Genomic DNA, 22,122 nt, shown 5'->3' with positions numbered 1-22,122 from the left:
TGAGACATAGAAATCCAAGAGGAAAAAGATTAATACAGTTCTGTGAAGTAAATGATCTGCTAATAAAATACTTTGTTTAGCCAACCTCCTAGAGAAGACTTTGCATGTGGAAAAGTCCCGGAGACAACTATAGGAACTAGATTGACTATATAATGATTAAAAAACAGATTCTAGAATAGCATCTTACAAGCCAAAACATACCTGTAGGCTGATATTGGATCAGACATGGTCATTAAAGCATCAATAAAATTAAAGCAAATGATGAAACCTATAAACATAGAAAAATATGATCTTGGCTCCCTTAAAAATCAAGAATTACAAGATAAATTTTTGAAGGAACTGGCATAATACACTGCTGTTAACATTCCTGATTCCACCAAGTATCTTTACCCTAAAGATGAGATTGAGGATAGAGCAGAAATTTAAAGAGGGCATAAAAAAGGCAGTAAAACAAACAATTCCCAAATTTGAGAAGATGAGTAAACCTTGGATGAATGACAAGATATTGAAAATGATGAATGAAAAAAAGAAACACAAAAATTGTCTTGAATACAATAACTTAAGAAGATCAGGAAAGATTGTAGGATTGCAAAAGACTATGGCTCAACAACAAATGCAAGGAAATTGAGCTTTTGGACAAAAAACACAAAACCTGAGAACTTCATGAAAAAGTTAGGGAGCTAACTAGCAAATCTTGGAAAAGGGTAGGCTCTCATTTCATTGAAGATGCCAGTGGAAACATCCTAGTGGAGAAAGACAAATAAGGGATAGATGGGTAGAGTATTCAAAGGAACTCTATAGTCATTATAGAATGGATAAGCTTATGCAAGAAAATTTGGAATGGCCTACTATTCTTATCCGGGAAGTAACAAATGGCATTAGAAAATTGAAACCAGGAAAAGCTCCAGGAATGGATGGAATTATGGCAGAATATCTAAAGGCTTTAAATGATAAGGCTATTAGATTACTGACTGACATAGAGTGAAGTAGAGGGGCCTCCCACTCACTGAGTGGGAGAGCACTCTACTTTACTACACACATCTCACCATCTCTCTCCCTAATACTTAATCCTCCAACTACACAACTCACACCGTCACTGCTACTTAATTCTTCAACCACACACAATGCCATCTACCACCCACCACTAATGGTAGTATTTTTTGTCTGTAAATTGCATATGATTAACTAAGTCACCTTCCGTTGAAAAAGCCCATACAAAGATTCTTCTCATTGCATCGAGAATCAAACTGAGATCTTTTCCAGTTGGAGAGCCCAATGTTCTGCTCTTCCAGTTGCACTGTGGATGAGATTCTTAAATAAAGAATGCTTGCAACATTGAATATCCACATACAAGGGAAGCTGAGGAACAAAAAGCAAGTTGCTTCTATCTTGCATTTAGATGAAATTATAGCAAACCAAAGTGTGTACTGTGAAATGGGAAGCTCCCATTTCTTTACCAAGTTGCCAGCAATAATGCACATTTTGAAATGTGCATTATTGCTGGCAACTTGGTAAAGAAATTTTAAGCCATAGGAAGTAAAAAAAAAAAATAAAAAAAGAAAAGAAAAGGTGAGATTTTATATTAGACATCCTTTGGTAAGGAATATCAGAATGTAGAAAAGCACAAGTACCTTCCTTATGGCAGGAGTCATAAAGGGTGTAATTTTGGACAGTTAAGATGAGCTGTGTTGATTTAGTAGAAATTTGAGGTTCAGTCAGAAACAGAACTTCAGGTTTGGATGACTGAAGATGATGATGCACTTCATTTTGTAAAGTGAATATAAAGGTTTTTTTTTATGTAATTTTTAATTATAATTTGTTTAGTGGTAGGTTTATATTTTTGTTGAACCACAGAGACTCTATTCCTATTTAAACTTAGTTTCATATGTAAACTTACAAAAATTGAAGAGAAAAAGGGAAAGGAAACATGCAGTGGGAGAAAATACTCTTGAATATGTCATCCATATAGAGAGTATCCAGTTTTTCCAACCACATGGCCTTGACACTGTCCTCCCTCCAGGCATGACCTGGCAGTGTGATTATGTACCATTTGATTGGAAAGCTTCCTAAAAGATGCATTACCATCTGGTTTGTTCCTGTATAACTGGTGACTAGCCTGTGGAACTGCTTTACTGCTGTATCCTTTGAAGTGGAGGTACTGGATCCCTGCAGTATGTTTGGCATGCCCTTGGGTATCATTCATACTGCATGTCAAAGGTTGGGGGCGGGGAGTGGAATGGAATCCTTGCTGTAGGAATGAGACATGGCAGTAATCAATTTATATCCCCAATAAGCAAGGTGGTATTCCACCAGGCGATGAAAGACATCTACCACCTAGGACTAGTTAGCATTCACTCCAACCAGGTAGGTATCCCTTTACAGCAGGAATACTTGCTGCTGCCAGTTAAGACACTGACTACTGACCAAAATGGAGGAGAGCTTCTGACACCAATCCGAAACTTGTCATATAAAGTTGTTGAACTAAACATAGTAGCAGAAGGAACTGAAATACAAGGAATCCAAATACTGGAACTAAGTAAAAGGCCATTAAACATTTTTGATTTATCATCCTCCTAACAAACCTGGACCAAATCTTTCCGGCCTATCCCATCTCGTTGAAGAAAACTCCATTATCTTAGGAGACATGAATAGCAAACACCTGTTATGGGTTTCTGAGGAAATAAACCCAAGAGGAGAAAACCTGAGTAATTTCTTAGATGAAACAGGACTAATAACTCTCAACACTTGAGAACCAATTTATCTGTCTTATTCTTATGGTACGAAAGATGCCCTAGATATTACTCGGTGTCTCCAGATCTTCAGGACAAAGCTATTTGGTCTGTTTTGGAACCAGTAGGAAGCAACCATGCCCCAATATTAATCAATCTGAACCCAAAAACGACTAGACCAACCCAAAAAAGAGAAATTACAAGATAAAGTTCCAATGATATGAAAATATCATTGGAACTTCCAGAAGGCAAATTGAGATAAATAAAAGTATGAAGTAAGCAAAATGCTGAAAGATCACACATACCATGATGACTTAGACAAAGACTACATAACTTGGAAGAATACTATCCTAAATGCAGCAAAGAAAAGTATCCAAAAGGACTACAGGAGAAAAGTTATTTCAAACTACACAAAGGCTCACCAGGAACTTGCCAGTAGAATAACTCAACGAAATGAATTATTTAACATCTTAAAAATTGGAAGTTCTCCAGAAACCAGGATCGAGTACAACAAGATAAATGCTGAAATTAAACAAAAATACAATATATTACAAAGAACTAGGTGGCAAGAATTTTGCCACAACTTAAATCCAAACACTTCAGATACCAAACTTTGGAAATGGAGTGCTAATTTACAAAGAGACCTACCAAAAGCAAGTGAGACTAACACACTAAAAGATCCAGATGGAAATATCAAAATTGGAGACAGGGAGATTGCAAATACTTTGGCCTTTCATTTTCAAAATATAAGCAAACTAGAGATGAATACTAGGAAAGACCATCAAATATCAAACCAGGCTCAACAGTAGAAAAAATGCTGCAAATTCCCCAAAATATAAAAACAAATTATTCTGGGATCCATTTACAATCTCTGAATTGAGAGATACCTTGGAGACACTAGATATAAATAAATCATATGGACCAGATAACGTACAAGGAATTATGATCAAGCATCTTCCTTCCCTAGCCTTAGATTGGCTACTTTGCCTATACAACAATAGCCTAAAACAAGGAAAAGTTCCAAAAGACTGGAAGACAGCCACAATCATAGCAATTTTAAAGCCTAACAAACCTCAAGACAAACCAGGAAATTATAGACCAATTTCACTGACTTCAATTCCAGGCAAATTGATATGAACGTTTGAATTACTATCTAAACAAAAACAGTATACTACCACATTTTCAGGCTGCCTCTAGAAGAAATTACTCAACAACTAATTATCTTTTCTACTTAACCAAATCAATTCAAGATAACTTCCAGACCAAACCTACCAAATCCACCATTGCAGCTTTTATAGATTTTAGCAATGTCTTTGACAAGGTGTGGAGGGAGAAACTCATTTCCAAGCTTTGTCATATTGGAATAGAAGGGAAAGTTCTAAACTGGATTTATGACTTTTAAAGAAATAGAACAATCTGAATTAGAATAAATAATACCTTTTCCAAGAAACTGAAAATAAGACAGGGACTCCTTCAAGGCAGCATTTTTAACCCATTCCTTTTGTCCATCTACTTAAACGACTTACATAAAAATATAAATAAAGAAACAAAGATGCTGATGATTTGGTCCTATTCTCAGCTCACAACAACTTAGAAACAGCAGAAGGTCACTTAAACAAATCCATTGAAAGTTTATCTACATACTGTGAAAACCAAAAAATCAAAATTAACCCTACTAAATCAGAAATTTGTGTATTTACCATAATAACCACCTCAGAAAGTAGAGACCAACGATTAAGCTATACAGTCAACTAATTACATTTAATGAAAACCCCAAATACCTTGGAGTTACTCTGGATCCACCACTAAGCTTCAATAAACATATCAACAGTCAGAGCAAAAAGAAGACTAAATATCATGAAAAGTATCTCAGCATAAAAGTGGGGAGCCGATGCTAAAACCTTAAAAGTCACATACACCTCTATTATCTGACCCATAATGGAATATGCTTCAGCCATCTGGATGCAAACATTACAAACTGGTTTAGAAAAGCTTATAAAAATTCAGAAAAATGCAACTAGAATCATATGTGGACTAAGAAATATGACTGGAAAAATAGCAGAATTCGAATTCAACCTTTTTCCTTTAAAAATTAGGTTGCAAGAAAACCTTACTAAATTTGTAGAAAAAAAGAGCCAACCTTGCACATCGTAGAACAGGTGAACTTTTTAAAAAGTAGCAACCAACAAACAGAATAAAGAAAAAATCAACTATGCATGAAATCATGGGAAATAAAATTCTCTTGGATTGTCCAAATAAAATAGCCAACTACCCAGATCCTTCAAATCAAGACAGGAAAAATATAGTTATTAATTTTGAAATAGGGAAACATGAGAAAAAAAAAAGCCTAGAAAACCCTGATAGCTCTTTCAAAAATAATGGAATATGGACCTGACTCAAAGATCTACACAGTTGGCTCCAAAAATCCAAATGGCAATTCTGGGACTGGCATGCTCATCTATGGTTCTCAAAATATAGAACTGAAAACAACCAACAGTATAGGATGCATCTCATACCATGCAGAATTAATAACCATTAACACAGCAATGCAACATTTCATCATCATCAAATTCTTGCCATATACCCTCAAGGGATGTACAGGATATGATAGTACTACATGAAAAACTTACATCATTACCAACTTCCTATCTACAATTTTCCTCCAAATCAGTCTGTTACTTGTCAAGACTCCAACATTATCAGATCTGATATTTCTATTGTCTAAGGCACTTTGTACCATATCAATCCACCTATATCTTGGTCTTCCTCTGGGTCGTGTTTCTGCTAACCTGGTAGAGAACACTTGTTTTGCTAATCTTTCCTCGCCCATTCTGTTTAAGTGACCATACCACCTGAGATTAGCTCTGCTAACGCATTCCTGGATGCTTTATGCAGAAGTTTCGTCTGCATAAAGCAAAGAGCTGACATTAACATCTCCAATTTTGATATCAGATTTAATACCACTTTCCTTCTTAATGTGATCCACATAGATAATGAATAACAGAAGGGATTATGTATATCCTTGTCTCACACCAGATTTAACATTAAACCATCTTCCTATACTTCCTTCAATTCTAACTGCTGACTTACAACTCAAATAAAGACTAAGTATTGCTTGATATAATGCCCCATTGACACCATATAACTGCAGCGTATTGAATAGCTTCTCTCTTGGCACCTTGTCATATGCCTTTTCCAGATCGACAAAACTTAAATACAGATCTTTGTTATATTCCCATGATTTCTCAACTATTTGTCGTAAAGTAAAGTTCTGATCCTGACAGCCTCTATTTGGCCCGAGTCCATCTTGTTCTTCACCAAGCTTTTCTTCCACAATTCTTCTCAAAAATCTTGCCGGAGATTGCATAAATCTTACCAGGAACACCCAGTAGAGAAATACCTCTGTAATTCTCACATTCAGTTTTATTTCCCTTTTTTTTATATATGGGTACCATGAGAGCTCTACTCCAATCATCAGGAATTCGCCCCTCTGTGCAGGCCTTCTGAACTATGCAGTGCTTTTATACTACTGTAAGACTTTTATACTACCATACTTCAGCATTTCTGGTCGAATATCATCTACTCCTGCTGCCTTTCCACATTTCAAGCTTTTGATGACTTCTTCTTCTTCAAGTATGGATATGTATTCCTGACTGTATGCCTGTTGTGTGTTTTTTACTGCTGTACTATCACTTCTTGTTTCATTTAGTAATTTTTCAAAGTAATTACTCCATACTTCAAGGATATCTTTTTCTCCCGTTTTCATGTCACCTTTATCATCTCTGACTCCTTTTACAGCACTCTTTTCTCCATTTCTAAGCTTCTTCAACAACCTCCAGAATATTTTACCACCTTACCTCCAAATAGTCTTTAAAGGAATGCAGAGACCCGACCAGGACTTCTGACCTAATGTCCAATCCTCACCTTCTCATGGTGCACCCTGTTAGGTATCTACCTGGATAGCCGACCAAATTGTATTCTTATTGGCTTAAACCAAAATCCAAAATACAAATACTGCAACATTTGGATACGTAAAGGAATTTATATTTTTCACAGAACTACTACGCTAGCCGTCAAGAAATACATAGAGACATAGCAAAAAAAAATAAACAAACTACATAAAGATTCCAAAATAATTTTCCCATGGATTCCATCCCATGTGGAATTGAAGGGAAATGAAACTGCAGATGAAGTAGCAAAAATGGCTGCAACATCAAGTGATACCACAGATTTTGATCTTTTTAAAACTACTCAAAACAAAAACATATAAAGAATGATTTTCCAAGTCATGATTCATCACTGGTATTCAGAAGAAAAACCAGAAGCTACCATCAACTCCAAGATTAATCGCTGTGCCACTACCAAGATCTCTCGCCTCAAGACCGACCACACACAAGACCAATCAAGGTTAGCAATGGCATAAAAGTCTTCCCCATCTGCAAAATCTGTAACATTGATGAAGCATCACCAGTGCATTTACTAAATTGTATGAATATTTCTAAATGTGAACTTTGTAACAACCCAGAAAAGGTGCTGTATAAAATACATGAATTTGACCTCTATGATCTGGTGTAATAATACCATGGGATAATAAAAAAGAAAAAAAGAAATCTCCTTTAGTAGAAACAGGCCACACCATAAGAAGGTGGGGTTGACTTGACCAGGAAAGGCTGTATATTGCATGATCACTGTTCTATAGTGGTCTGATTGGTTGGTTGGAGATCACACATGCTAACCACTCACCCAACTAGGCCAGCAAATAATTATATGGATGTTCTGGAGATAATATGCACCATTGTCTCACGACTTTGTCCCACTTTCCTCCATGATGTTATCCATGATCTGTATGGATCACATCATGAAGGAAAGTAGCATTAAAGCCATGAAATTCATCATCAAATTCCTGACTTGTACCTTTTGGGGCATACAGGATGTTATGATAGTACTACATGAAAAATTTACTAACTTTCTATTGACACTTTTCCTCCAAATGAATTGCTTATCTGTGAGGACTTATACCTTGTCAGATCTTACATTTGGTCTTTGAAGCCACTTCTTACTGGAAGCAAAGACAAAAATGTTGATTCACCGACATCTTGGTCTTCTGGGTGTTTTTTTTTTTTGCCATCTTAGCAAAATGCACTTGTTTTGCTACCCTTTCCCTTCTCATTCCCCCTCACACACTCCTGAATGCTGACAATATCAGATTCCTTCCTAATATCATTTTTAATATGATGTCATCTATTCATTTCTTTTCTCTTGAAAATAGTAACGTGGAATGTCAGAACACTCTACAAGGTGAGCAAATTAGACAACCTATCCCAGGAATTAGAAGTGATGAAGGCTAATGAAGGAAGTGAGGCAGACAGATACAGGCATAATAATAAGAAAAAATCACACTATAATCTACTCTGGCAGTGACTTACACCTTAACGGAGTAGCGCTTCCTAAGTAATAGAATTGCAAAATCTCTACATGGATTTTGGCCCATAAATGACAGAATCATAACAGCCAAAATAACTGCACAACCATTCAACCTGTATATTATCCAAGCATATGCACTAACCCAAGACCACCCAGATGAAGAGTTGGAACAACTTTATGAAGACATCCAAACTGCAATCTCTAGTGCTAAGTCAGATGATATTATTATAATGATGGGCGACCTAAATGCAAAAGTAGGCTCAGAAAATAATTCATTTTGCATGGGGAACCAAGGGCTTGGAATCAGAAATGAAAGAGGTGAAAGATTAATTCAATTCTGTGAAACCAATGACCTAATAATTGCCAACACACTGTTTAAACATCCTCCCAGAAGATTATATACATGGAAAAGGCCTGGGGACATCTATAGAAACCAAATTGACTATATAATAATAAGCAAAAGATTCCGAAATGCAATAACACAAACAAAAACATATCCTGGAGCAGACATGGGATCGGACCACAACCCAGTGATTGCAAAAATCAAAATAAAACTTAAGATGCCAAGCCAACCATTCATAAAAGAAAAACTTATAATTCAGACTCACTTAACAACCAAGAAGTTAAAATCTGCTTTATAAAAGAATTCACAAAATCCCTTAACACCGTGACACCACAACTCAGAAAATAGAACACCAAATCATGAAATTAACATGAACTGGCAAACATTCAAGAATAGCATCAATGAAGTAGCCAAAAATACACTCCCACAATTAAAAAGAAAAAGGAATAAACCTTAGATAAATGAAAAAATATTAATGTTGATGGAACAAAGAAAAAAGTTAAAGAACAAACCTGAATATAAAAGCATGAATAAAGAAATAAAAAAGAATGCAGGAAAGCCAAAGAAGAATGGATTAAAAATAAATAAATAGATATAGAAAACACAGAAGCAGAGAAATATGAAAAGATCAGAGAAATTACAAGCAGGACAAATACAGTAAATCATGCAAGTGTCATTAGCGACTCAAGAGACCATATTCTAATGGATAAAAAAGAAATCATGGAAAGATGGATTGAATACACAAGGAAATTATACGAACAACAAAGAAATAATATTCCTGAACAGACTGATTTAGAAGGACCACCCATTTTACTCTGTGAAGTTGAAAATGGCATCAGAAAACTAAAACCACATAAAGCTGCAGGAATAGATAATATCTTGGCAGAATGGTTGAGGGTGCTTGATGAAGGAAGACTGAAATTTCTAACAAAATTATGCAATAAAATATTTGAGATTGGATTTCTACTCAAAGATATTAATCACTCAATTTTCATTCCAATTCCCAAAAAAACAAAAGCTACAAGATGTGAAGAGTTCAGGACAATTAGCCTCATCAGTCAAGTATCAAAAGTCCTCCTATATGTTATTCTTGAAAGAAAAAAAGAAAAATAAACATAGAGATAAATAATACACAAAGTGGCTTCAAGCAGGGCACTCCTATTCCCCCCCCCCCAATAAAAAAACACTTTATAAAAAACGTTATTTTTAATATTTGATGCCAATAAAGTGAGTATTTCATTTTGAATTTTATTTCCTAAATAGGGCATATTTTTAAAGTCGTAAAAGGATCAAACTTTTCTAACATCTCAATGCATTTTAAAAAATTGCTATTGTGGCGATCGTAAAGTTTATTACTTTTACCACAAAGAGCTAGATTTTGTTTGTCTAAAAACTGTACTACAAAAATGATTCTTTTTATAACTTCATACCAACGTTTCCTTTCATTATCTAAAACTGTTTTGCAAATGATCAATATAAGTTTTATTTTTTAAGGATGTAATTAATTCTGTCCATTTTTTGTAATTGTTCAAGTGATTTAAATTTTTCTCATGACGATTCAGGTACATTGCAAGATGTTGCCTATATTCTGCTGATAACAGCAGAATATAGAATAAAGTTAAAAACTGCAGCTGATTTTCTTATATATGTTTAGAGCAAATGCGAGTGTCAACAAGATTAAACAAATTCAAACGCGCATCATCCTGTAAACAGTAAACTCATGCAAGTTCAAGTTTTTACTTGTTTATGCTAAACTAGTTGTTAGAACTAGGATCAGAATAAAATAAGATCTTAAGGAATAATAACAAATAAGTGATTATAAATAATTTGTTTAAGACAAATCTATAAAATATAATTAAAATTTAAACAAAAATGTAATTTACTTTGATGTAATTAATGAATAATATTTTTTTTTTAAGTATTTCCTCCTTGCCTGAAATCTTTGGCGCCTGTGGTTTCAAGGAAAACGTAGGTACAAGAGAAGGTATTTTCAATGTCAGAACCATCATAGAAAGATATCTAGAAAAACAAAAAGATGTGTACCTCTGTTTCATAGATTGCAAAAAGGCATTCGACAATGTTCAACATGAACAATTAATTGAAATCCTTTCAAAAATAGGCATGGATGGAAAAGACATTAGGCTAATAACTAATCTTTACTGGGAACAGACTGCATCTTTGAGAATAAATAGAGAAACCTCAGAAGAATTCCCAGTTCAGAAAGGTGTGAGACAAGGCTGTGTCTTTTCTCCGATTCTCTTCAACCTGTACACAGAAGAAATATTTAATAAAATTAGTAACTTCAAAGGAATCACTGTAGGGGGCAGAAATATCGACCTAAGATATGCAGATAACATGGTTCTTCCAGCTGAAAACAAATATGACCTCAAGACTCTTATAGATGAAACCCTCAAGTACAGTGAACAGTATGGCCCCAGTTTCAACTTTAAAAAGACAAAAATCATGATAATTTCAAGAGAAAAGGAAATACTAAAACTATGCTTCAGTATAAACCCTCAAGTACAGTGAACAGTATGGCCCCAGTTTCAACTTTAAAAAGACAAAAATCATGATAATTTCAAGAGAAAAGGAAATACTAAAACTATGCATCAGTATAAAAGGAAATAAATTAGAACAGGTGCAAACATACATATACCTCGGACACTTGATCACAGAGAATGGCAGGACAGAAGATGAAATTAGAAAAAGGATTGGAATTGCAAGGTCAACTTTCAGCAGTATGAAAAATCTACTGACATCTAGAGAATTAAATCTGAAAACAAGACTAAGAATATCCAAATGCTTCATATGGTCCACATTATTATACGGAGTATAGACATGGACACTCTCCAATCTGAGTGTGAAAAAAACTGGAGGCCTTTGAAATGTGGATGCTGCGAAGAATTGAGGATATCATGGAAAGACAAATGAAGAGGTACTAGAGATGGTGGCGTAAATAGGAACTTGAAAGAAATGGAAAAGAGAGAAGTCGGCTATTTTTGATATATTCTGAGACATAACTGCCTACAAAGGACACTTCTCGAAGGAACTTTCATCCACTCCGGATGAAAAATCCGGAGTGGATGAAAAATATAGAAGACTGGACCTATTTCTCATATGAGGAATGCAGCAGAGAGGCGCAGAATAGGACAGGGTAGAGACACATGGTAGTCAATCTCCTGGAGGGAGAAGATACCTGATAGGAGGATTAATTTCTTTAATCATTCTTACAACTGTGTTTCCAATTTTTGATTAAGTGCTTTATTTCTAACCCATCTCTTAGATCCATAAGTTCAAATTAGTTTGAACGCTGTTCAACTACAAAAGGACAATTTCTGAAAGTACGGCAGGAACATTGAGAATATCAATTGCACCCGATTGGAAATCTATAGAACAATGTAAAGCACTGCAACAATTCGGATATAATATTTAGCGAATATGACCGATTTATTGATCAAAACACTAAAGTGTTTTGATCAATTCTTTCTTATTCCATATAAATTTATCCAGTTGACTTCCTGCCATACCAACTTGTTAATTCTTTTGTTTGTTTATATATTAAATTGGTCATATTCACCAAATATTATGTCAGAATAGTTGCAGGGTTTTACATTGTTCTATAGATTTCCAATTGGGCGTAATTGATGTTCTCAATGTTCCTGCCATACTTTCAGAAATTGTCCTTTTGTAGTTGATTTTCACACTAAATTTATGAATTTATTACAGTGAATCTCCTTAGATTAGTCTATATAGGCTGAAGCCTGAAACCTTTTGTTTAGAAAGACCTGGATTCTGATCCTATCTTCCTTTCTAATCAAAGGGCTTCAGGCTTTAGTCTATACAGACTAATCTAAGGAGATTCATTCACTGTAATAAATTTGGCAAAGAACCTCTATCAGGGCTTTACAGCTGTAGGTGAGTTAGCCAGTCTCACACAGAGATTGCAGGATTTGTTAGTGTTGAAGATAATTATTGAAGAATTTCATCCAACAAAAATAGAAGTTAAGGAGGATTTTCAGTCTTTGGGATTGGGGAGATGATTCATTTGAAGCGATGCAGGATAGACCAATAGGAAAAAAAAATATCATTGGTTGCTGTTATAGATGAGTGGGTCCACAAGATGTGGATGCCATGCATAGGCAGATTATCACAGTGAGTTCAGTGCAAGCAGTTATTATGGGAACTTTAAACTATAGCCATATAGATTGGAGAGAGGAAAGGGACATGGCAAAATGGAAGTGATATACAGTTGCTAAGGGATAATTACCTGAAACTGTATGTCATGGAGGGTACTACCAGGGATTTGAGAGTGTTAGATCTGATAATAGCATCCGAATATATATATATATATATCCATAACCATGGTAGGCGCTCTTCCTCCATCTGGAGAGAATGACCATGCAATCTTATTTTGAGAGGTTACTGAACATGTGGAAATCTCAATCAAAAGAGGAATTACGTGGAACTGTAGAGCTGGTAATTAGGACAGACTTGGGGAGCATCTTAGAGCAATGCCATAGCTTGAGAAGCTATAAGGACAGAATGTCAGTAGTACATGGGAAATGGTCAGGGATTGTTTGAGGAAGCCAGTCAGACTATATACCCACAGTCAGGAGGATAAACCAAGTGGGGGTAAAGTGGATAAGTAGGGATATAAAGCAAGAGCTGTTTAAAAATAAAAAAAAAAAGGCATTGTGAAAGGAATATAAAGAAAATGGTGATTTGCATATTCATGAGCAGTACAAAGTGATGGCAAGAAGAGTGACTAGTATGGGGAGGAGGCCATATCAGATTATGAGAAAATTAGCTAAGTAGACAAAAGTAAATCCAAAAGAGTTTTTTTCATTATATAGCAACTATCATCCTATCATCAGCACTTTAATTAGTGCTGATGATAGGAAGGTGACAGAAGCAAAACAAACAATTGAGTGCACTGAGTGATCACTTTGTAAAGGTGTATCATGCAGGTAGAGAATTTGCAGTTGCTGATGTGACAGATGGATGTCAGAATTGAGGTAGATAAACAGGAAATGCTCAGCATATTGAAAATATCAACACGAATACAGCAGTTGGACTGGAGGCACATGTCAGCCTATATACTATGTGAATGTGCAAGAGAATTGGCATTACCTCTGAGAAGCTGCTTGTAAATTCCAACTCTGGTAAGTTTCCTTGGAAGTAAAAGGAAGGTCAAATAGTCCCATTACATAAAGGTGGCTCCAAGACATAAGTAGCAAATTACAGACCAATTAATATCTCAGGAGCAGTTTAGTTAAAGTATTGGAAAAGTTGGTTAAAGGTAAAATCCATCAGTGGATGTATAGGAATGTGATACTCTATGCTGGTCAGCATGGCTTTATAAAAGATAGGTCCTGGCTTAGTAACTTACTCACCATTTTATAATAGTGACAGCAGAATAAAGGAAATGGCTACACCATGATATACTGCTGAACTTTGCAAAGGCATTTGACAGAATACCACATGAGAAAACTATTGCAAAAGTTGGTGCACGTGGGAATGGATATGAAGACCACTGTGTATACACTGACAGACAGATAGACAGAGAGCAATATATGGTGAAGTGGAATCTAGGAGAAAGAAGGTGACTAGTTGAGTACCTTAGGGTTTGGTACTAGAGTCACTACTCTTTAATTTATATATTTAATGATATAGAGAAAGATATAGTGTGTGTATGTGGGGGGGGAATATTGAGTTGTTTGCTGATGATGCAGAACTGGATAGTGTAATAGTTGATAAATGTGATCTAGATAACCTGTAGATTGATTTAAAGAAATTGTCATTGTGGGCAAAAAAAAAAAAAAAAAAAAAAAATTGTTAATTTAATGTAAAATGTAAGGTTATGTACTTTGGGTTGAAAAGATCACATTGATGGTACTGGATTGCAGAGAATTGTTGAGGCTAGAGATTTGGAGATAAGTTTGGATAGAGTTGAACTTTAGAGGACATATTGCAAAAGTTGATAAAATAGCTCAAAGGATTACTTGGATGTTGAAAAACATGCTAACAGGTAAAGATAGAGAAGTTATTATCTTTCTTTATAAGGCCACATCTTGAGTACTGTGCACAAATTTGGATTTCTTTGGGATCAGGAGGTGATGGCGAGGATTCAGAGAAGTGTGAAAAAAGCTAGTAACAGATCTGTGGAATTCTCCCTATGAGGATAGGTTGAAGGTGTGTGGGTTGCAAAGTTTAGTTGATAGCCCAAAAATCAGGAGACATGATAGAAACTTAATTATTAAAGAAGTTCTGTAATGTTAACACAAAAGAAAATTTTAAATACATGACAAATAGAGAACTAGAGGCTGCCCCTTAGTTCTCTCTTTGTCATGATTTTTCTTGGAGAGTGGGAAATTAGTGGAATGGATTACCAGAATTAGTATTAAGTGGCCTAACAGGAAATGATATAAGGGAATGTGTGATGGATATTGTGCATATATAGGTTAGTGTGTGTCTCCTGTGATGTGTCTTCTGACTCCATGGAGATTGTCTCAAGCAAGTCTTCTTTCAATGATTCTCTCCAATCTGATTTAATGATTTTAAAGCTGAAAATAAAAGCTCTACTTGAGCAGGGAAGTAATGCAACCACAAGGCATTTCTGAAAAAATAAACTGTACATTATTTGAAAACAACTTGCTAATTTAGACATTTAAAAAAAAAAAAAGAACAGAGAAATGAAAACTGCAGTATAAAGATTAAAGCTTATGCATATGTGTTACTCTTATGATTATGACTGACCAAGTTAGTCATGGAGTTAGTTTTTTTTTTTTTTTATATTGGCTCTGGGACTAGCTCCATAAAAACCTCTGGCTTCAGGCTTTAGCTCCACAGCCCTGGTAAGAACATAGAAAATAAATATCAGGAAGGTGGTAAAATCTTCTGGAGACTATTGAAAAAGCTTAGAAATGGAGGAAAGAGTACCCTCATGTCACTGTTATCAGTGATAATAAAGGTGATGTGAAAACTGAAGATTAATATTTTAGATATCTGGAGTAATTACTTTGAAAGAGTGTCAAATGAAATTAGCAGTGACAACATGGTGGCAGTCAACATTCAAGAGGAGTGCAGTCAGAACAGCACATCAATACTTGAGGTAGAAAATCCATCAAATGTGGAAATGCAGCCGACGTAGGTGATATTCGATCAGAAATGCTCAAATATGCAGGTATAAAAGTTTTATGGTGGCTGCATTGCATAATTCAGAAGGCCTGGTCAGAGGGTTAAATTCCAGATGTTTGGAGTCGAGCTCTTTCATAGTACCTATCTGTAAAAAAGGAACATAATCCTGAATGTTAGAATAGCAGAGGAATTTCTCTACTGAGTGTTACTAGTAGCATGCATGCATACTTGAGAGGATTAAGAAAAATTGTTGATGAGAAACTTGGAGAACAACAACTTTGGTTCAGGCCCAATGGAGGTTGTCAGGAATCCAGTTTCAGTTCTAGACAAATAGTTGAGAAATCATGGGAATATTATTATTATTATTATTATTATTATTATTACATAACACTTCCAGGGAGTCCCACGACTCATCGAGAGAGAGAGAGGGTCCCTACTGTACAACTCTCTGTCTTCACCAATTCACCAGCCGTAACTACCTTCATTATCTACACCAAAGCCATCTACCACCACCACCACCACCACTAGCATTTTCACAAACAAACATCCATGCCCAAGGCAGGATTTGAACCCGCAGCCTTTTGGCTGGAGAGCGGATACGCTAACCACTCGGCCAACGAGGCCAGCAATATACCTGTGATCTGTATTTAAATTTTATAGCTCTATAAAGGGCATGTGACAAGGTGCTAAGAGTAAATCTATTTGAAATGCTACAGTTATATTGCTAAATGGAACACTATTTTGATCAGTAATACATAATGAGTAGTAAGTCAGTTAGAATTAAAGGAGATATGGGTAGATTGCAAGACATGGGTGGGTGTATGTATCTCCATGGATCACATTATGAAAAGAAGTGGCATGATATGAAAATTGGTGATGTTAATCATAGCTCTTTACTATATGAAGGTATTATACTCCAAAATAAATCCAGTACATGCCTATAGGATTCCCTAACTAAATATGATTACTTCTGTAATAAATTTGATATGAAAATCAGTAATAAAGACTGTAAATAGGCAGGAACATTGAAAACCTCAACTGCATCCTGAATGTAGAACCTATAGAACAAGTGAAACATTTCAGATGTTTAGGCACAATTTTTAGTTGAGATGGCAGATTAAATATTATTATTATTATTATTATTATTAGACACCTCCAGGGAGTCCAAAGACTCATTGAGGGAGAGCACCATCTCCACTACCTCCACTGCTCAATCCATCAACTGACCACAACTACACCAATGCCATCTACTGCTGACCACCACCACTAGTATTTCCAAAGACAATCACAAACATCCATGCCCATGGCAGAATTCGAACCCCCCAGCCTTTTGGCTAGAGAGTGGATACGCTAACCACTCGGCCAGCAGGCTGGCTGTGGAAATATGGAATAAAGAACAAAATTAGCAAAGCTGATAAACTATCAGGAAAGTCAACTGAATAAATTTATATGAAATAAGAGAAAAATTAATCAAAATGTTAAACTAGCTGTATACAAGACAGTGTTCACACCAATTTTAACTTATGGATTTGAGAGCTGGGTTTGATCAAACCACCATCTTCAGAGCTCAAAATTACAACTGTTTTCAATACATTTAACAAGTAGATAGTTATAGAAACATTTCATATTGTAACTGAGAACTAATATCCAACAAAGTGCCCTCTAGAGATTGGATAAAAACAGTTACTTTAGAAAAGTTAGGGTAAATGTGGTCTCTTCAAATTTGTCCAAGAATCATATCTTGGACAAATTAATGTAGCCATGTTTATTATGATTGGCAGTGCTTCATGGTCAATGCTGATTCTAAAATTCTCTCAGATTTATAATGTCTTCTTTTGTATGCATTAAAGTTGTCGTCTTCCTAGTTGAAAGGATGTCCAGAGAATGGTCTGCCAGTTGTTCTGATTCATCATATAGATCAGTGTTTCCCAAACTATGTTCTGTGTTTCACCAGTGTTCCATGGAAAGTGAATAAGTGTTCCATGAAAAATTATAATTAATATGAGCCTGGAATGGTTTTAAATGCTGTGACAAGTTCAATCAAACTTGTTTGAAAATCAGGCGCTCCTTACTTTGCATGTGGATTGTGCTATTAAGGCCAGCACGTGGTGGCCTTGACTCAGCTGCCCATGGTTGCTGACACCCCAGAGCACAAGTGAAGTACAGAGGTATCTATTCTAGGAAACATGCGGTCACAAGCAAGGTCAATGCGATGTGCTGTGGCCTGGCATGCCTGTAGTGTGCGCTGTCGCATTTTTGCGATGCGATACAGCCTGCTGCAGTGATAGTGTGCGCTTAGCTTTACATTGAATACAAGACTGATGATACTCGATTCTAACCAAGGTGTTCCGTTAAAATTTCAGGATTTGTGAAGTGTCCCATCGTAGGAAAAGTTTGAAAAACCCTGATATAGATGATCACAGGTGTCGTTTTGTGTTCTTCAAGACAGATGTTAACAGAACTACCAGTTTGTCAAAATTAGGCTGTTTGCAGATGCAAGGAGCTTTATATATTCCAGGATGTGCAAGTGGATGAAGTTCGTTGGTAGGAGAATGGGTGAAGATTGCTAGTTGGATGTATGGTTTGAAAGTGGTGGTGTGGAGATTATATTTGTGGAAAATTTCAGCAATCATTTCTGAAGTACCTTGAATATAAGGAATAAAGAATTTTATTGTGATCTGTGTGTGGATTGCAGGAGGGACAGGGTGAAACATACAGTATTTCATCATATTATATGGGTTGTAGCCATTGGCTAAAAGTTTTACAGTGGTACCTATGTTTAGTTGCCAGGGATGTGTGTGTGTCATTTGAACAAATAGCCCTAGGTAGCTGTATATGTGTTATGAGGATGTGGTGATATTGGAATGTGGTGATGTATGGATATATCTGCCAGTGAAGGAAGGTTTCTGAAAACAGAAAAAAATTAATACTGCCTGTACAAGTATGGATTATTAAAGTATCCAGAAAGGGAAGACTGTTGTTGGATTCATATTCAAGAGTGAATTTAATATGGGAGTATAGAGTTTATTTTATCCATTCACACCATCATTCATCACAGAAGACAAGTATTATCAAAGCATTTTTGCACACAGGTCATGCAATCTACTCTTATAATTTCCTTCTTTTAGCAGAATTCAATAAAATAAAAATCACATTCTATTGATTAGTGGTTACAACTAAACCACCATTCAGAAAATTATCAACAGTTATCATCCCTCAACCAGACCAGTCTGTTGTGAAAAAATCTTTATATCCCACTTTGAAGGAACCTCAGCAAATAACATGATTTCTTTACAAGTACAACTAATATTATTATAATTATTATCATCATCATCATCATTATTATTCACCAGGCACCTCCATGGAGTCTGAAGACTCATCACCCCAAACTATCCACACAATCTATCATACCTCTCCTTGAACCCATTAACAGACAAAGCACTCACAAGTGACTCTGGCAACCCATTTCACTCATTCACAACTCTTCAAGAAAAAAAATCTAGTCTTCACACTCTACTAACCACATCTTTATTCAACTTCCAAGGATGATCCCTTGTTCTGGCTCTTCTAGCCAAGTGCTGAAACATTTCCCCTGCATTAATCCTATAAAACTCTTTAAGCAACTTAAACGTTTTCCACTATATCCCCACTTTTTCTCTTGCAAGCCAACTTTGCAATCTACACACCCTCTTTTTCTCTTATCAGCCAACTTTGCAACTTGCACACCCTCAATCTATAGATTGAATTCAGCAAAGTACTGAATTTATTGAACAGAAGACAAAGGGGTATGACTGGGACACTTAAGCTCTTGGAAGGCTATTATCAAATTGACACTGAGGCGATTTTTCATATAGTAGAATGTGAGGAAGCAACAAGGCCAAGGGTACATCCCTGGAAGTTGAAAAATGAAGTAAGAGTGAGTAAAAGGGTAAAAAGTAAGTTTTTTGGATGGAGAGTGGTAGAAGCATGAAATGCATTGCCTGCGAGGTTGGTAAAAGTGCAAACACTGGATGAGTGTGAGTAGTATGATAGACTGTGTTGTCTAGCACTCATTTCCCACAATGAGTCTTATGACTCCATGGAATTTAGGAAAATAATTTTTGTGGGAGGTGTTTGATTTGAGAATAGTTGACTAGAGAGTAGGGTCATGGAGTGAAAGGGGGGATGCTCTCGGATGCTGCTAGAAAGAAGCCTGGTAGTTTACTTTAGTACTGATTACTGCAGTAAAAATTGACTACTTGCACATTGTAGTACAAGTAGTTGATTTGCACTCTAGTACATATAGTTGAGCTTTGGACTTGCTTAAAAAAAACTGCACAGCATTTTTGTTGTTTACTTCACTCGTTCATATATTAGAAGTATTTTGCTGGTCTGGTTGCCCAAATGGTTAGTGTATCTGCTCTCTAACCAATAGCCTGCAGGTTCAGATCCTGCTGTGGGCATGAAAGTTTTTGTCTTTACATGGGAGATGGATTTCATCACTCAGTGTGAGACTAGACTATCACCCCACTTGAAGTGACTTGAAAAAGTTTTATATTTGAGAGCTGAGTTTCTAGATTGTGTATTAAAAAAAAATTATAAGAAATAAAAACAAAATTAAAAATGATTCCTTAACCTGTCCATGATGCTGATGTACTGTAGGTTTACAATGTTTTGCAGTTTGCAGATGAATTTAAAAAAAAAATAATGACTCAGATAATACTTAGTGCTTTCTTTCATGTATGAGAAAACTGTCAATAGTTAATTCCTGTATGGTGTGTTAAATAATATTATGTAAAGCTAATTTTGGTAATATATTCTTCCAATCAGTGGATCAGTACACGTTCAAAAATAAAATAATCCCTACAATTTATGATCTGGATGGTTTATTTGTGTTTGCTGTTATCCTGTTTCTTGATTCTCTGGTTTACTAACTACCCCATATTTATTTGATGTATAAAATTTGGAATTATTTTACAGTATCTTTGATGATTCAAAAAGTGCTTCTTGCTAAAACACAATTTTACATAAATGTTAATTGTAGTGCTACTGTACAAAAGTTTTGTTTCTTGGAATTTAACAACTTTTTTCCCCCCTTCTGTTTGAAGGAACTAAGAATTTTCTTGTGCATAACAATCATTATATTTTATACATTAACCACTTTAATTAGTAATGAAATGGTTCCCATTCCTGAGAAAAACTTGTTTTTGTTATTTAGGAATTGGATCTAGTTTTACCCATTGTGAAGCCAAAATTTAAGGATCTTTCTAAACCTCCTGAAGATGGCATTAGAGTGACATGGCTTGGTCACTCTACTGTTCTTGTCCAGTTCCATGGCCTTACGATTCTCACTGATCCTATATTTAGTGACAGAGCTTCACCAAGCCAAGTTGTTGGACCAAAGCGTTTTAGAGATCCTCCATGTAACATTCATGAACTGCCATACATCAATGCAGTAGTCATAAGTCATAATCATTATGATCATCTTGATCTTAATACTGTTACACTCTTGAATGCAAGGTAAGTTTATCTTTTATTATATAGACCCTTCCAGAAATGTGGAAGGGTACAGTGGGGAAGCCCATTTAACCCACACACCTCTATTTGTCTATTCCACTGACCTTCTCCATTGTCATGAATAAAGGTTTCTCTTATACACTTGCTAATCACACTGCTACTCGATTTCTAGAAGTAATCCAATGTTTCTTCCCTTCCACCATATTGAATGATTTTTGCCTACCTCTAGCCGTAAAATCTCTCAGCTTCTCTCCCTCTCGTATCACTTCTTCCTGTTCACTAGTGTTTGTAGTCCACATTCCCTTAAGCTGTCTTCATACTGATGATTCCTGCTCAGTAACAGCCCAGTCCTGGTTGTCAGTGAGAAAGAATTTCTGTATTCTCTCCATTGTTTTATCTCCTTGAAACCCTGGAGGATACATCTGATTACAATCTCCAGATGCAGTTATCAGTCTTTTCGAAGAGATAGTAGCTTCTTAAATCCATAAATGTTAATTTCCTCCTCAACATTGCTCTGGTGTCATCTGGAATCATTTCATCGGAAAACTTGTCTTTCAACATTTAGCTGGCATCCATTATTTGTTCATGTATCTGTTTATTCAGGTGCTCTTGCAAGCATTCCATATTAATAATTACTCCTTTATTACCTTTCTTTAGTCCTTTCCAGTATCATTAATATACAATTTGAACAACAGTAGTAGCACTCGCTGCACTATTTCCTGATACTTCCTGTTACACCTTCCATCCTTAGCTAGATACAGTAACTGTCCATGAAGTATTCAGTTGATGCTGTAGCATCACCCAGTGTTATCACAATATATCTAGCCATCTTTTTTGTGATGATTGCTTAGACATCTTCCCCTTGACAATGATCTTTCTTATCTGCAATATATATAATTTCTTCTGCTTTTGAATTTGGATTGCCTGATATATCTGTATTGGTAATCTGTAAAACAGTATATCTTGATATTCAGACTACTTGCTTGACTGAAG

The 22,122-nt window shown here is 35.7% G+C and overlaps 1 protein-coding gene across 3 annotated transcripts in view; it reads left to right on the top strand.

Annotated features, from left to right (window-relative positions):
• LOC150108837 (N-acyl-phosphatidylethanolamine-hydrolyzing phospholipase D-like) overlaps window positions 1–22,122 on the top strand; it is a 127,318-nt gene that overhangs the window by 35,834 nt on the left and 69,362 nt on the right. For all 3 annotated transcript variants that reach the window (XM_090410262.1, XM_090410253.1, XM_090410272.1), the window contains exon 3: window positions 20,831–21,132. In XM_090410262.1, coding sequence (XP_090266388.1) covers window positions 20,831–21,132 — 302 coding nt within the window. The remainder of the gene's footprint in view (window positions 1–20,830; window positions 21,133–22,122) is intronic.

Source organism: Typopeltis vanoorti, chromosome 2 (genome assembly GCF_054136105.1).
Source record: "Typopeltis vanoorti isolate ZY-2024b chromosome 2, IOZ_Tvanoo_1.0, whole genome shotgun sequence".
In the NCBI taxonomy this organism is placed as follows: Eukaryota; Metazoa; Arthropoda; class Arachnida; order Uropygi; family Thelyphonidae; genus Typopeltis; species Typopeltis vanoorti.
This window is presented reverse-complemented; position numbering and strand designations above follow the sequence as displayed.